Source organism: Myotis davidii, unplaced genomic scaffold, assembly GCF_000327345.1.
Source record: "Myotis davidii unplaced genomic scaffold, ASM32734v1 scaffold1947, whole genome shotgun sequence".
NCBI classification, from domain to species: domain Eukaryota; kingdom Metazoa; phylum Chordata; class Mammalia; order Chiroptera; family Vespertilionidae; genus Myotis; species Myotis davidii.
The window spans coordinates 290,560-304,620 of record NW_006297822.1 but is presented as its reverse complement, the minus strand read 5'-3'; the positions used below and the strand labels follow the sequence as shown (position 1 = coordinate 304,620).

General features: G+C 37.7%; 1 protein-coding gene across 1 annotated transcript in view; it reads right to left on the bottom strand.

The window, feature by feature from the left end:
• ZC3H13 (zinc finger CCCH-type containing 13) overlaps positions 1–14,061 on the bottom strand; it is a 138,367-nt gene that overhangs the window by 26,696 nt on the left and 97,610 nt on the right. The window contains 2 exon segments of the mRNA XM_006773664.2: positions 2,764–3,292; positions 8,078–8,269. Of these exon segments, the coding sequence (XP_006773727.2) occupies positions 2,764–3,292; positions 8,078–8,269 (721 nt within the window).

Here is a 14,061-nt window from a genome sequence, read left to right as displayed (position 1 = left end):
AATTGGTGAAAGAAATAGACTTACAAGGCCAGGAAGCGAAGAGAACCCCAAAGAAAAGGAATCCAAAGAGGACCACACCAAGACACATCATCATTAAAATGCCAAGAGCAAAAGACAAAGAGAGAATCTTAAAAGCAGCAAGAGAAAGAAACTCAGTTACCTACAAGGGAATACCCATACGACTATCAGCTGATTTCTCAACAGACACTTTGCATGCCATAAGGGAGTGGCAAGAAATATTCAAAGTGATGAATGCCAAGAACCTACAACCAAGATTACTTTATCCAGCAAAGCTATCATTCAGAATTGAAGGTCCGATAAAGAGCTTCACAGATAAGGAAAAGCTAAAGGAGTTCATCACCACCAAACCAGTATTATATGAAATGGTGAAAGGTATCCTTTAAGAAAAGGAAGAAGAAGAAAAAGGTAAAGATACAAATTATGAACAACAAACATGCATCTATCAACAAGTGAATCTAAGAATCAAGTGAATAAATAATCTGGTGATCATAATAGAATCAAGGACATCGAAAGGGAATGGACTGACTATTCTTGGGGGGGGAAAGGGTGTGGGAGATTCGGGAAGAGACTGGACAAAAATCATGCACCTATGGATGAGGACAGTGGGTGGGGAGTGAGGGCGGAGGGTGGGGTGGGAACTGGGTGGAGGGGAGTTATGTTGGGAAAAAAGAGTAACTAATGTAATAATCTGAACAATAAAGATTTAATTAAAAAAAAAAATAAATGAGATGGCCTACCAACTGCCAGACATGTGAGTAAGGCAGTTTGGACTCATTCAGAACCAAGTGAACTGCCATACTGACTGTAGAAACATGACTGATCCCAAGTGAAACCAGCAGAACTGCTCTGCTGAGCCCAGCCAAAATTGCTAATCCACAGAATCATGAACAAAAAAATTGTTTTAAATTATGCAAGAGTTAACCGGTACACTGGAATGAAGTGAAAATTTAAAACATGCAAAAAATAGACCTTACTTTCAAAATAATATCTACAGAAACAAAAGTAAAGTAAAATAAATACTATGGCAATTCTGCAAATCTTCTACATAATAGTAGTTAAAAAAAGTGCTGGATAAGTTCAACTACTGAGACGATAATACAATTGATGAAGACATCAACTTATTACCCTCATATAAGTAGTTACTGAGGTCCTTATTAATGCTTGGATTGTCTAGCCACAAAAAACAACAACAACAACAACACACACACACACACACACACACACACACACACACACAAAAAAAAAATTTTTGCTATTATAAGCTGAGAACAGAAGCATGGAAAAATATTAATCAAAGCATAAGACTGCATATTAAACACAAAATAGATTTCAGAATTTTAATATTAGAAAAGAGCTAAAGAGGTCAGAGGAGATACAAGAACTAATATGTATTGTGTGCTACATGTGTTAAAAGTAGTATATGAATTTTATGTTAATGTAAGATTTTTTTTTAAAAAATAAGGGTGAATTATAGAAAATCTTGGCTGCATACTGAAGGGAAGCCAGGACCTAATGAAAGAAGCCTTCACTTCTGTGCTACGTTGTTTTTCCATAACCATAATCCATAATAGTAATGATGAAAAAGACTAATGCATGGAGCTGGAGTCTGTCTTTAGCAAGAGGCAAATATTATCTTTTTCTAAAATAATATTTTTTACAAAGCAGTTAACTTCCAATTTGGTTTTGTGCCTGTAAAATCTCAAAAACAACCAATCAGAATCCAAAGTTTTCATGGTCAAAGTGACTGGCTTGGTTCCCTTGTCTGCTCAACTAACCAAAGCCCCAATACAGAGGGTTGCTAAGCTAACTGGTATAACCATGGGGCTGTCTTAGCCATCATTTGGAGAAAACCTTTCTGAGACTGGAACTAGCACAGAAGAAAACAGTGGAGGAATGAAGGTATACCATTCCTGATGCTTTGAGACTGTGGATACATCAGAAAAAATGAAAGGTAACCCTAGATTTCCCAGATACTTGAGCAAATAAATTCATTTTAGTTAAAAAAAATAAGGGGGGGGGAGGTGGGGGAGAGAAAATGCCTTCAAGTATACTTATGAATAAGAACACATTTTTGTCCCTAATTATCTCTATACTCCACATCTCAAAAGAGGATACCTCTCTATCTTTTGCCTTTTTCTAGTTCTGCAGTGGTTATAGAAATGCCCTCCGTTCTAAGACACTGTGAATGTTTCAGTAGCCTGTAAGTAATGAGTCCAGATTTTCAGTATGCAAATCTCATGAAGAATTATTAGGAATAGCATAGGCAATATCTCTTGGTAACTGATCAACTCCATAACTAATTATAAAGTGAATGTGATGGGATAAAATTAAGTTTAATAATTTTATCACTTCTATGTTGGTTTCCTATTAAAAACAGTTCTGAAGTAGGTGAATAAGCTTATGTGCCGTCAAAAATGTAAGTTAAATAAGAATAATTAATTATAGCCCCTGGAGTAAGAAGTACAAGAATGAAAAAACTATTATTTTACAGACAATTCAAAAATTTTTAAACACAAAATTATATAATAAAATTGAAATACAGAAACATGTAGAGAGGAAAAAAAATTAATCCATTAGGGGCACACTAAAAAGCATTAAATAAAACGTTTTTAATTCTTTACTGAGATGTAACTTAAAAATCTGATTCACATCTCTCTCCCCCTATTTTTTGGGGGGGAGGCAACCAAAATTTTTGGTGGCCTAAAAAGAAAAAAAAAGAAAAAACTGATTCATAACTCTTACTTTGATTTTCTCTCATCGTGTCCATCTCTTAGATTCCTGTCTTCTCGGACATCTTCTCGCTTTTCTCTGCGGTCCTCTCGTCCTTTGTCTTCCCAATCCCTCTGACGCTCTCGTTCTTTATCCCTTACTCTTTCTCTTTCTCTTTCCCGCTCTCTCTCTCTCTCCCTCTCCCGTTCTCGCTCTCTCTCCCTCTCCCTTTCTTCTCTCTCTCGCTCCCGTTCTTTTTCCCTATCTCGCTCCCTCTCTCTTTCTCTCTCTCGATCATGGTCACGATGATCTCTTTCACGGTCTCTCTCTTTTTCTCTTTCTCTTTCCCGCTCCCGTTCCCTAGCCCGCTCTCTTTCTAGTTCTCTTTCTTTTTCTCTTTCCCGATCCCGCTCTCTGTCTCGCTCTCGTTCCCGATCTCTTTCTCTAACTCTTTCATCTCTTCTATCATCCACTCTGTCTACTCTTCGTTCCTCTCTTCTTTCATCACGCTCAAGCTCGTCATTCCTTCCCTGATGTCGAATTGGTGAGCTTGGTCTTTGATCTACAATGAAAATCAAGTTTTGTCAGTGATTAATTTGACAGATAACCTATTGGTAAGACAGTATGGCAAATTTTAAATTTTATGTGTATTAGGGTCACAGTGGCAATAAATATAAATCAGATACCACCTTTATATTTAATTTAATCAGCCAAATAATCACCCCTAGATGTTTAAAAATATTTTTTCTTAAAGGTATTTTTTTTTGCCCTCTAACTAACATGTTTTCTGCTCCCCATCAATCCCCCACCCACCTCCCACTGATCCACCTTTGATCTTTCTCTGCATGCTCCTTACCCTACCTCCAGCCCACTGCTCCAACCCCACTTTCTGCCATCTCTACCCTTCACCTCTGATCTTCTCTGTCCCCCCAGCAGGACCTGAGAACACTGGTGGCAAAGGATAGGGGCAGCAGGAGGTGTAGAACATAGGAGCTGAAGGAAAAAAAAAATTTCCCTCGTAAGTCACACCTCTAATTTCAGGCAAAAATATATACACATAAAAGTGCAGCTATTATGTGAGGAAAAAATAGTAGAACAAAACAAATATTTGTTGCTGCAATATCAATTTATCATAAATTAAAATATTAAGGGTACTGACACTTAGCAATTTTGAAATAATCAAATGTAAAAAGTGTTTCATATTCGTGATATATTTACAATTAATAACTAACTACTAATAAAAGTTTTATTTAATCACATAACTAATTACTCAGATGAAGAGCTGTTTTCTTAAAATGAGTTAATCTCATCACATTATATATGTACGTATATTTTTTGATACATAAATCATATAAACAGAGAAAATTAATGCATGATGCTCAAATGCCTAGTTGAGCAGGAAATTAGTCTGGGATCAAAAAATGTATAATAAAATGGCATGCACTGTTCCATGGAGATGGCCACTTTCATATTATATAATAATATTTACAGGCTAATTATAAAGTCATACTATAATATGGCCAACAGATTTATAAGTGGTATATCTAACATCAACTTATTAAGCAGAATAATTTTAGGATATTTCTAGAAAAGGGCTCAATATAGTAATTTAAATTTCCTTTCTTACCACATATGAAAGATACAAATTATCCATATATACTCATTAGAAGTTATAGATTGATATAAAAGTTCATAGCATTTTAAAACTAAAACCAAACCAAACCTTGTCCTGCCCCCTTCCTCCTTTTCCTCTTAAAAACACAGAAATTATGCTCCAGAAGTGTGTCACAGTCATAGGTAAATACATTAGGACAGTAGAATTAGAATTCAGTTCTCTTAAGACCTTTTTTACTTTTTTTGCTGAAACTATCTAAAATGGTTTTATTATATTACACTTTTGATTCCCAGATGCTAGATGATTGTCTCAATTACTGGTTTGGGGGTCACAGTAATGTCACAATGATTATAAAATGTTGAAACAAACTCAATACTGCATCTTATAGTAATAAGGGAATATCAGGGATGGGTAACCTTTTTTCTGCAAAGGGCCATTTGGGTATTTATAACATTTGCGGGCTATACAAAGTTATCAACTTAAAATTAGCCTACTATATTTGGTCAAACATTTAACTCATCCCTAATGCCTGGCAGGGCCAGACCAAATGATTTCTCGGGCCTTATATGGACCATGGGCTGGATTTCCCCACCCTTGGAATAGACTTTTTACCCAGACACTATTTTGATGTATAAAAAGTATTTTACCAACCAAAATGACAATGTTCCTTACTTCAAAGAAAATAGAAAAAATGTAAGAACACCAGTTTAATGTCTAAACTATCTTCTCTCTGTTTCCCCCCAAAATGTGTTCTTTGAAGATGTGTTTTTCGTAATATATTTCCTTTATCTTAATGAGTGACATACCCATTCATGAAAGTTGGAAATCTCTGAATCCCATCATATTCAAGTAACCATCAATTTCACTCTCAAAATATTTCTTCTATTTCCTTTCTTCATTCCTACAGTTAATATTATTAACTCAGATTTTGATAAGCTCTTCTTAGATGTCCATGTCATCAATAGTCTAACTGGTTGGTATTCTTGGTCTTCAGTCTTTCCCCAGACTCTCTTATAGTTTTTGATGAAAACTCTGTCCTTCCAGCTGCTTAAAAGCAGTTACCTTATACATAGTGAAAAGGCAATTAAATACAAAATTTTTAGCCTGACTTATAAGCCTGACAACCTGGCCTATCAACTCTCATCAATCTTTTTTCCTAGCTTCTTTCCTTTTCTACCAAATATAGCATACCTCTACCCTAACCTCATACTTCTTTATTACTTCAAAACATGTTTCTTTTAGTCTTGTATGTCTGCACATGCTGTACCCTCTCCCTGAAAAGTGTTTCTTCCATTGTTCCTTTAGGCAACTCTTACTATCCTTCAGACCCTAGTTCAGATGTCCCCTATTTAGGAAGCTTTCTTGGATTTCCTCAGAATTCTGTTTGCTCCTTTGTCTTCTCATAGAACTTTATAGAGTAGTTGCATTTATCACACTTCAATTGTCTATTTGTACCTATTTAGGCTGTGAAGAACTAAAGGGAAGATTTAAATTCCTAAGCACAGAGCAAGGTGCCTGGGTATATCTCTAACCTCAACCTCCCTCAATCTCCCTACTGTCACCATACACTACTCACATTGATCTTCTTTCAAACTAGGACATATTAAATTTTCCCATGGCATATACTCTTCTCTCTGCACAGAATGCTTTTACCCTCAATCTGTGCAATACTAATGTCTCTTGTATTTGTGCCTCTGCATAAATATAATTTTTAAAAAAATTTTTCATAAATACTCTATCTAGATAAAAAAAAAAAAGCTCCATCTCTTAAACCTTTACTTCTATATTTGGGTCCCTTGTTTGTTTCCTTGATAGCACTGAATCACTGTTCCATTTTTTTGAGGGGTGGGGTGGGTTATCTTCACTTCTATTAAGTTCTACAAGGACAAGGGCTATTGTACTCTGAGAGCCAAGCAAAATGCATGGGGACTTGGTAAACATTTATAGAATATCATTAACCTCAAAAATATATTCCTATCTCAGATATACAAATGGTATTTGTTGAAATAGTTATGGTAAAGTAAAACAGAAAAAGAACAGGCCTTGTAGTCAGAAGACCTAAATTTGAATTTCAGCTATGGAACTTATTGCTCTGTAATACTGGAAAAATCACTACCTTTCTCTTGGCCTAAATCTCCTAAATTATAAAACATGGATTGTATATCTACACTTACAAGGATATTTTTAAAGGATTTTATGATTTAAAAAAATATACACATGTTCTTTAATATTATAAAAGGATATTAAGTCAGAGAATATATATAAAGCAACTATCAAAGTTCTTGGTAACTTAATGCATGTGGGGTTTAACTAAATATAAAATTGAAACCAAATGCTATGACATGAGAAAAACCTGAGCCAGAATATGAAACTAGAAAAAAAAAAGGAAAAAAATAAGGTATAAAAAAAGCATTACCAGGACACAGTGTTAAAGAGAGTAAAGAGAGGTGAATCAGTGTCAGGAAAGAAATAATTTCAGATATAAACACAGAATATATAAACTCCAGCCTCATCTGTAACTAAAGAAATCATACACATCATCTTTTAACCTAAATATTAGGCTTACCCTAACAAACTCAACCCAACCAACACTGATTTCATCTACACTCCCCAAAGTACATTGTGTCTTAGAGACTTCATTCATTCTCCTCTCAGTACTTCCCATATCAGGATACTGTATTACCTCTTTGATTCAGCTCACTGTGAAGCATCAATATTCAATTCTCTACTCCATCAAGTTTTGTACTATACTAATCTCAGCATTACAGTAAACCTTACTTTAGTAACCAGCCAAGGTTAGTAAGACCTTCATAAAATCTGGGCTATCTATAGCCCTAATATGTACAAGAAATAAAAGCTTGTTAAAGAAAGTACTTATTACTCTTCTTAAATGCCGTCTAGTAGCCTTGCTTCAAAATTTAAGAGATCACCTAATAGAGTAACAGAAAATGTTCAGATTAAGATATAAAAGAATCTAAAATTAGCTAAAGCAAGCATTACATATTCTCAGGAAAGAACATAAATAAAATGTTTCTCCAGAAAACCCCAACCCTGTAATTATCATTTTGTTTGTTCCTCTACAGCAGTCTTTTTTATTTTTATTTATTTATTTATTTTAAAAAATATATTTTATTGATTTTTTTTACAGAGAGGAAGGGAGAGAGATAGAGAGTTAGAAACATCGATGAGAGGGAAACATCGATCAGCTGTTTGCCCTTGGTACATGCCCTTGACCAGAATCGAACTTGGGACCTTTCAGTGTACAGGCCGACGCTCTATCCACTGAGCCAAACCGGATTCGGCCTTCACGACAGTCTTTACAAAACTGTTTATCACTGCTAGTGAGGGAGTGGCCAGGATACTCAAATGAGAAAGTTTAAGTATCTCCCGAGTCAGAAATGCCAGAATGGTACCCCAAATCTACATTTTTTAAAGGGTTATGAGTTATTTGGTTAAGGTGAGAGACATACAACAGTGCACCTCAATTCTTTCAGTGTGCAACTACCTACACTGTTGCCTAACAGGTCATGGTAGCTAGTTATTTACACATTCTCCCCTAAATTAAGTAAACAAGAAAAGATTATATGAGTAAATATAATAGCTTCAAATGTGTCAACAAACAAAAATCTTAAAAGACATCATTCATTAAAAAGTAAGTTGATAACTATTTAAAAAATAAGAATTTCTCCAATCAATGTTGGTCATTATTTAATAATATTCCATTTGACAAACCTCTTTCTCTATTGTCACGACGGTCTCTTTCTCCATGTCTTCTCTCAAAGGAAGAATCTCTTGTTTGATCTCTACTGTCTCTTTCAGGATATCTGTCTCTTTCAGGATAGCTACTTCGAGTTTCCCAGCTTTCATGATAGTTGCTACTACTACTGTGACTATCAAGTTGAGAAGCTCTTGTGCCTCGGCTTCCTAAAAAGGATATTCACACAAATGTTTACTTATACACTTCATTCAACAAGTTTCATCAGTCACAATTTTTCCGACCAAAACCCATACAGATAAAGGTGTTTTACTTAATTCAAAAGTGTACTAATCATTGTTGAAAAGAATATTAGCTGTTAGATCAGAACACCTAAGTTGTCTTATGGATATATAGTGGGGCCCTGACTTACGAGTGTCCCGACTAACCAGTTTTTCAAGATATGAGCCGTCTCTCGGCCAATTTTTTGCTTTGAGTTGCGAGCTAAAATTCGGGTTACGAGCCAGCTTCAGATACCCCACCGCTAGTTGGCGCAGCGAACGTCACAGTGAACGCAACAACATCAGTCCAGCATCACGTGTCTCACTCATTCACTTTATGATTTGACATACGAGTAATTTGAGTTACGAGCTCTGTCACGGAACGAATTAAACTCGTAAGTCAAGGCCCCACTATATATTATTGCTTTGATTACAGTTTATGAGTGAAAACATTCCAATTCAGATCCAAGACACTTTGTCGACATTAAGTGATACCTAAAAATTTACATTAAAAAATGTGGGAAATGAATAGTCATAGTAGCCTTATTTGTAATACCAAAAACTGCAAAGGACCCAAATGACTTTTAATGGGTGACTGGTTAAAAAAACAGAGGTACATCCAAACCATGGAATACTACAATAGGGAACAAACTACTGATACATGAACTTCAAGGAAATTATACTGAATGAGAAAGCCAATTTCAACAAGATACTTGCAGCATGATTCCATTTATGTAACATTTGTGAAATAACAATTACAAGATAGAGGACGTATTAGTGGTTGCCAGGGATTAGGGGCAAGGGATTTAGGCTGTGGCTCTAAGGGGATAACACAGGGAGTCTTGTGATGGTGGTAACGCAAGGCTACACAGCCATTAAGGAAAACAGTACAGAGCAGTGGTTCTCAACCTTCCTAATGTCGCGACCCTTTAATACAGTTCCTCATGTTGTGGTGACTCCCAACCATAAAATTATTTTTGTTGCTACTTCATAACTAATTTTGCTACTGTTACGAATCGTAATGTAAATATCTGATATGCAGGATGTATTTTCATTGTTACAAATTGAACATAATTAAAGCATAGTGATTAATCACAAAAACATTATGTAATTACATATGTGATTTCTGATGGTCTTAGGCGATCCCTGTGAAAGGGTCGTTCAACCCCCAAAGGGGTTGCGACCCACAGGTGGACAACTGCTGGTATAGAGGCTGCTAAAAAAACTAAAAATAGAATTATCATATGATCCAGCAATTCCACTGCTGGGTATATGTCCACAGGAACTGAAATCAGGATTTAGAAGAGATATCTGTATTCCCATGTTCATTACAGCATTATTCACAATAGCCAAGAAATGGAAGCAACCTAAAGAAAATGCGGTATATATATATACAATGGAATATTATTCAGCCTTAAATAAGAAGAAAATCCTGCCATTGGTGACATGAATGAACCTGGTGGACATTATGTTTAGTAAGATAAGCCAGACACAGAAAGACAAATACCGCATTATACCACTTATATGTAAAATCAAAAACAGTCAAACTCATAGAAGGAGTGAGCAGAATGGTGGTTGCCAAGGACTGGAGGGAGAGTGACACAGGGAGGTATTAGTCAAAGGATACAAAATTTCACTTGTACAGGATGATGAGTCCTAGATATCTTCTGTATGTTATAGTGCCTATAGTTAGTAATATGTATCAGAAACTAAAAAATTTGGTAAAGAGGGTAGATCTTATGTTAAGTATTTTCATTATACACATTCTATATAATAAAAGGCTAATATGAAAATCCACTGAACAGGCAAGTGCATGAATTTCGTGCACCGGGCCTCTAGTCTATATATATATATAAAAACCCAGCGACCAGAACGGCAGAATGACCAGAAGGACCGGTGGCTATGACATGCACTGGGGCAGCCAACCAGCCTGATCCAGGCCCCAACCTCCCTGTCTCTGGCTGGCCCCACCCTCAATTGGACCCCAACACCCCGATTGGGGGTGAGGCCGGCTGCCCAACCTCCCATGGTCCCTCTCCATGGCCGGCCTTATGGGCCCCATCAGGGAAGGCCGGCCAGACCCCACCCCTGCATAAATTTGTTTACCGGGCCTCTAGTACACAAATAATAACAAATAAAGAGAGCAGGATGAAATATTTTTGCAGGTGACAATTATGTTTATGGCACAGATGTGGTATATACTTATTTCCAAGCTCATCACGTTGTGTACATTAAATGTGTATAGCTTTCTTTTCATATTTATAGCTTTATTTTAGAGATTTTTTGTAATAAAGACAAAAACAGGTGATCTAGTCATCAATAGTTTGACAGCTGAAATGAGTTAAGCTGATTGAAGCAGATGGTTGTCTTTCTCAGAAATAAAATTAATTTCCCTAGGTATCTTGTAGCTCTTCATTCTATTGGGAGCATTTTAGGTAACCTGACAGAGAAAAGCTGAGTGCTGGGACACAGTCCCTCCCAGCCACAGTGTGCCAATTTGCCCAAGTCCATGCCCTCTGAGTACTGCAGGCCAGGTGCTGACACTGGAGCCAAAGGGGATGCAGTTATTTCTAGGGCCTTCCCTCTGGAGCTGCCCAGGCAGGCATGCTAGTCCCAGCAAAGAGGGGTTGGGGGGGAGGGAGGGGGCAGCCAGAGGTGGGTATGGCCTGGGAGGGGCAGGGTCAGGCCGAGACTCAGGAAAATCCCTGCCCTCCTTACACGCCTCCCTACAGCCCAGACCGGCGTGATTGTGACATCACAGGCGCCATTGGGCTGGGGCCCTGGGAATGCCCCCACACCCGGGGGTCAGCCACCCCCAGCAGCTGTGAGTGACTACTTAGCTGCGCCTTAAGGATGCACACCTTGGTGGTCACCAGTGGATGCAACCCGCCCTGCACAGGATGGGGGTTACAGGGCCTTGGGATGTTCCTTCTTCCCCCATTCGCCCTGCCAGGTGGCTGGCACCGAAACTGAGTTGCGCACCAGACCCCAGGCAGGGGACTTCTCTGGGCAAGATGGGGAGTGCCTGCATGACTTGCTGCTGTGGCACAGCTTGTCCCTGTCCCTTAAGCCCTGGGGAGCATCTAATTATGGCCTAAGGGGCACCATGGATACTTTAGGGAGGGCTTGCCTAACAATCTATGCAGGATTTAGTTTCCCTCTAATCCAAAGGTACAGAGAAGAGTAGGGTCCAAACCGAGGAGAAGGCGGCCTATGAGGGGTGGAGCTCAGCACAGCAGGACCCCAGTGGGAGTTGTCTGTCTGAGTCAATATCCACTTAGTGTGGAAAGATGACACTGCACAAGTCCCACGTTGGGTGCCAAATCTGAAACCCCGAATGGCAAGCTTGGACACTTATCATCACAGGTTCTTGTCCTATAAAGTTTGAAAAATAAAATTTGCAGACTAAATGATTTTAAGCAAAGTGTAGAAGTTTAATGCAAGGGTATACAAACTCCCTCTGGGAAAGGGTTCCTTAAAGGGACCCCCCTGGGGAGAGTTCCCCAAATGGAGAAAAGCTTGCTCTCTAAAATGGAAAAAAACCTAGTGATATGGAATTTTTGGACTGGAACCCAGATTCTTTGCCCACTGGAGTTGAAGAATGAATCCACGGACAGAGGTAGTATAGCAAAAGTGGAGATTTATTGAAGAACAAGTACAGACTCCCACATGGGGAGAGGGAAGGAGTCCCACAGAATGGACTCCCACGTGGGGAGGGGGAAAGGGTCCCCATGTATAGCTTTTTGTATGTCAATCATACCCCAATAAAATGATTTTTAAAAAAGTTCATGGAACCAAACACACACACACCTTACACATAACAGCTTTAGGAGCACTGAACAAATTATAGCATAATTCTAAATACTGCAAGAGAGTATTTTAATAATCAAAATATTTACAAAGAATATTTTAATAATTAAAGACCAAAAAGAAGAAACTGGAAACACTGTTTAAAATACTACATAAAACCTCTGGGAATGAACAGGTTAAATGTTGGATTAGATGGCGCTAAGAGAAAAATGAGTAAAAAAAGATATGTCTGAGAATACAACCCAGAGAATGAAAGACAGATAAAAAGATGAAAAATTTGAAAAGAGAGTTAGGAGGAAAAAAAGACACAAGGAAAGATTCAAAATGTGCCTAACATTTGTCTAACTATATACTGTTTGGAGTACTTTAAAACAAAAAGATACAGAAAGCTTGAAAGGATAAAAAAAGTCATATCAAACAAATACTAACCAAAAGAAATTGGTGGAGAGACGTCAGAGAAATGGCAGTGTGAGAGGCTCCACTGGTCTGTCTATTCCCACTGAAGTTACAACAATTTGAACAGCTATAATTCATCAAAGGATTCCCTGCTCAATGCACAAATACATTTGAGAGATCCATGCACTGAAAAATCTGAAGGTGGGCAAGTAGTTGACAGTAGAGAAATAGAGAAGGGAGCAGAGTAGAGACAGGTGCCAAGGACACAGCAAGGAGCTCACTGTGGATATCGAAGAGGAGAGAAATCAGGTTGCTGTCTGCACTCCCTACAGGCCAAAGGAGCAGGGATACAATTAGGTGAGCATTCTTACAGGAGTAGTTGGTACATGCTGTGGCCGAATTCAGTGAGTTGGGCAGAGATGGAGGACAGAGGTGTAGCTTGGTTGTCAGGCGGTTGCCACTGGCAGCAAAGGTCTTGCAGTTGCCAAGAACCCCATTGCTACCACATTCCCCCACAGGGATCATGACCTGAGACTGAAAGGACTTTGTCAGAGAGGAGATGCTCACCTCCCCAGGTAATACAGGGCATTTTCTACCACCCCACAGAGATGCCAGGCAGTGCAAGAGAAACTAAAAAAATAAAATTGTGCCACATACTAGAAAACAAAAGATTTCTTACCAACCTATTAGAAAAGTGCACTATTTAACAAAAGCAAAATGGAGAAATTTCCAGAAACATACAATCTTGCAAAACTCAATCAGGAAGAATCAGAAATCCTGAGTAGACTAACAACCAATGAAATTGAAACCGTTATTAAAAAACTTCCAGCAAACAAAAGTCCTAGACCAAATAGATTTACAGGTAAATTTTACCAAACATTAAAAAAAAGAACTAACACCCATCCTCTTCAAACTATTCCGAAAATCTAAGAGGAAGGAACACTTCCAAGTTTTTTTTGTTGTTTTTTTTTAAGGAAACCAGAATTATCCTAATTACAAAACCAGGTAAAGACACTACAAAGAAAGAAAATTACGGGTCAATATCACTGATGAAAATAGATGCTAAAAACCTCAACAAAATATTAGCAAACTGGATCAAGCAATATATTAAAAAGCTCATACACCATGATCAAATGGTATTTATTCTAGGGATGCAAGGCTGGTACAATATTTCCAAATCAATAAATGTGATGCATCACAAATTGAAAGATAAAACCACATGATCATATCAATAGATACAGAAAAAGCATTTGACAAAATGCAGCATCCTTTTTTGATAAAAACTCAGTAAAGTAGGAATAGAGGGATCATACCTCAACATAATAAGACCACATATGACAAACATATAGCCAACATCATACTCAATGGGCAAAAAGTAAAAACATTCCCTTAAGAACAGGAACAAGACCAGGATGTCTGCTGTCAGCACTTTTATTCAACATAGTACTGGAAGTCCTAGCCACAGCAATCAGACAGGGAGAAGAGATAAAAGGCATCCAATTTGGAAAGGAGCAAGTAAAATGGTTGTTATTCAC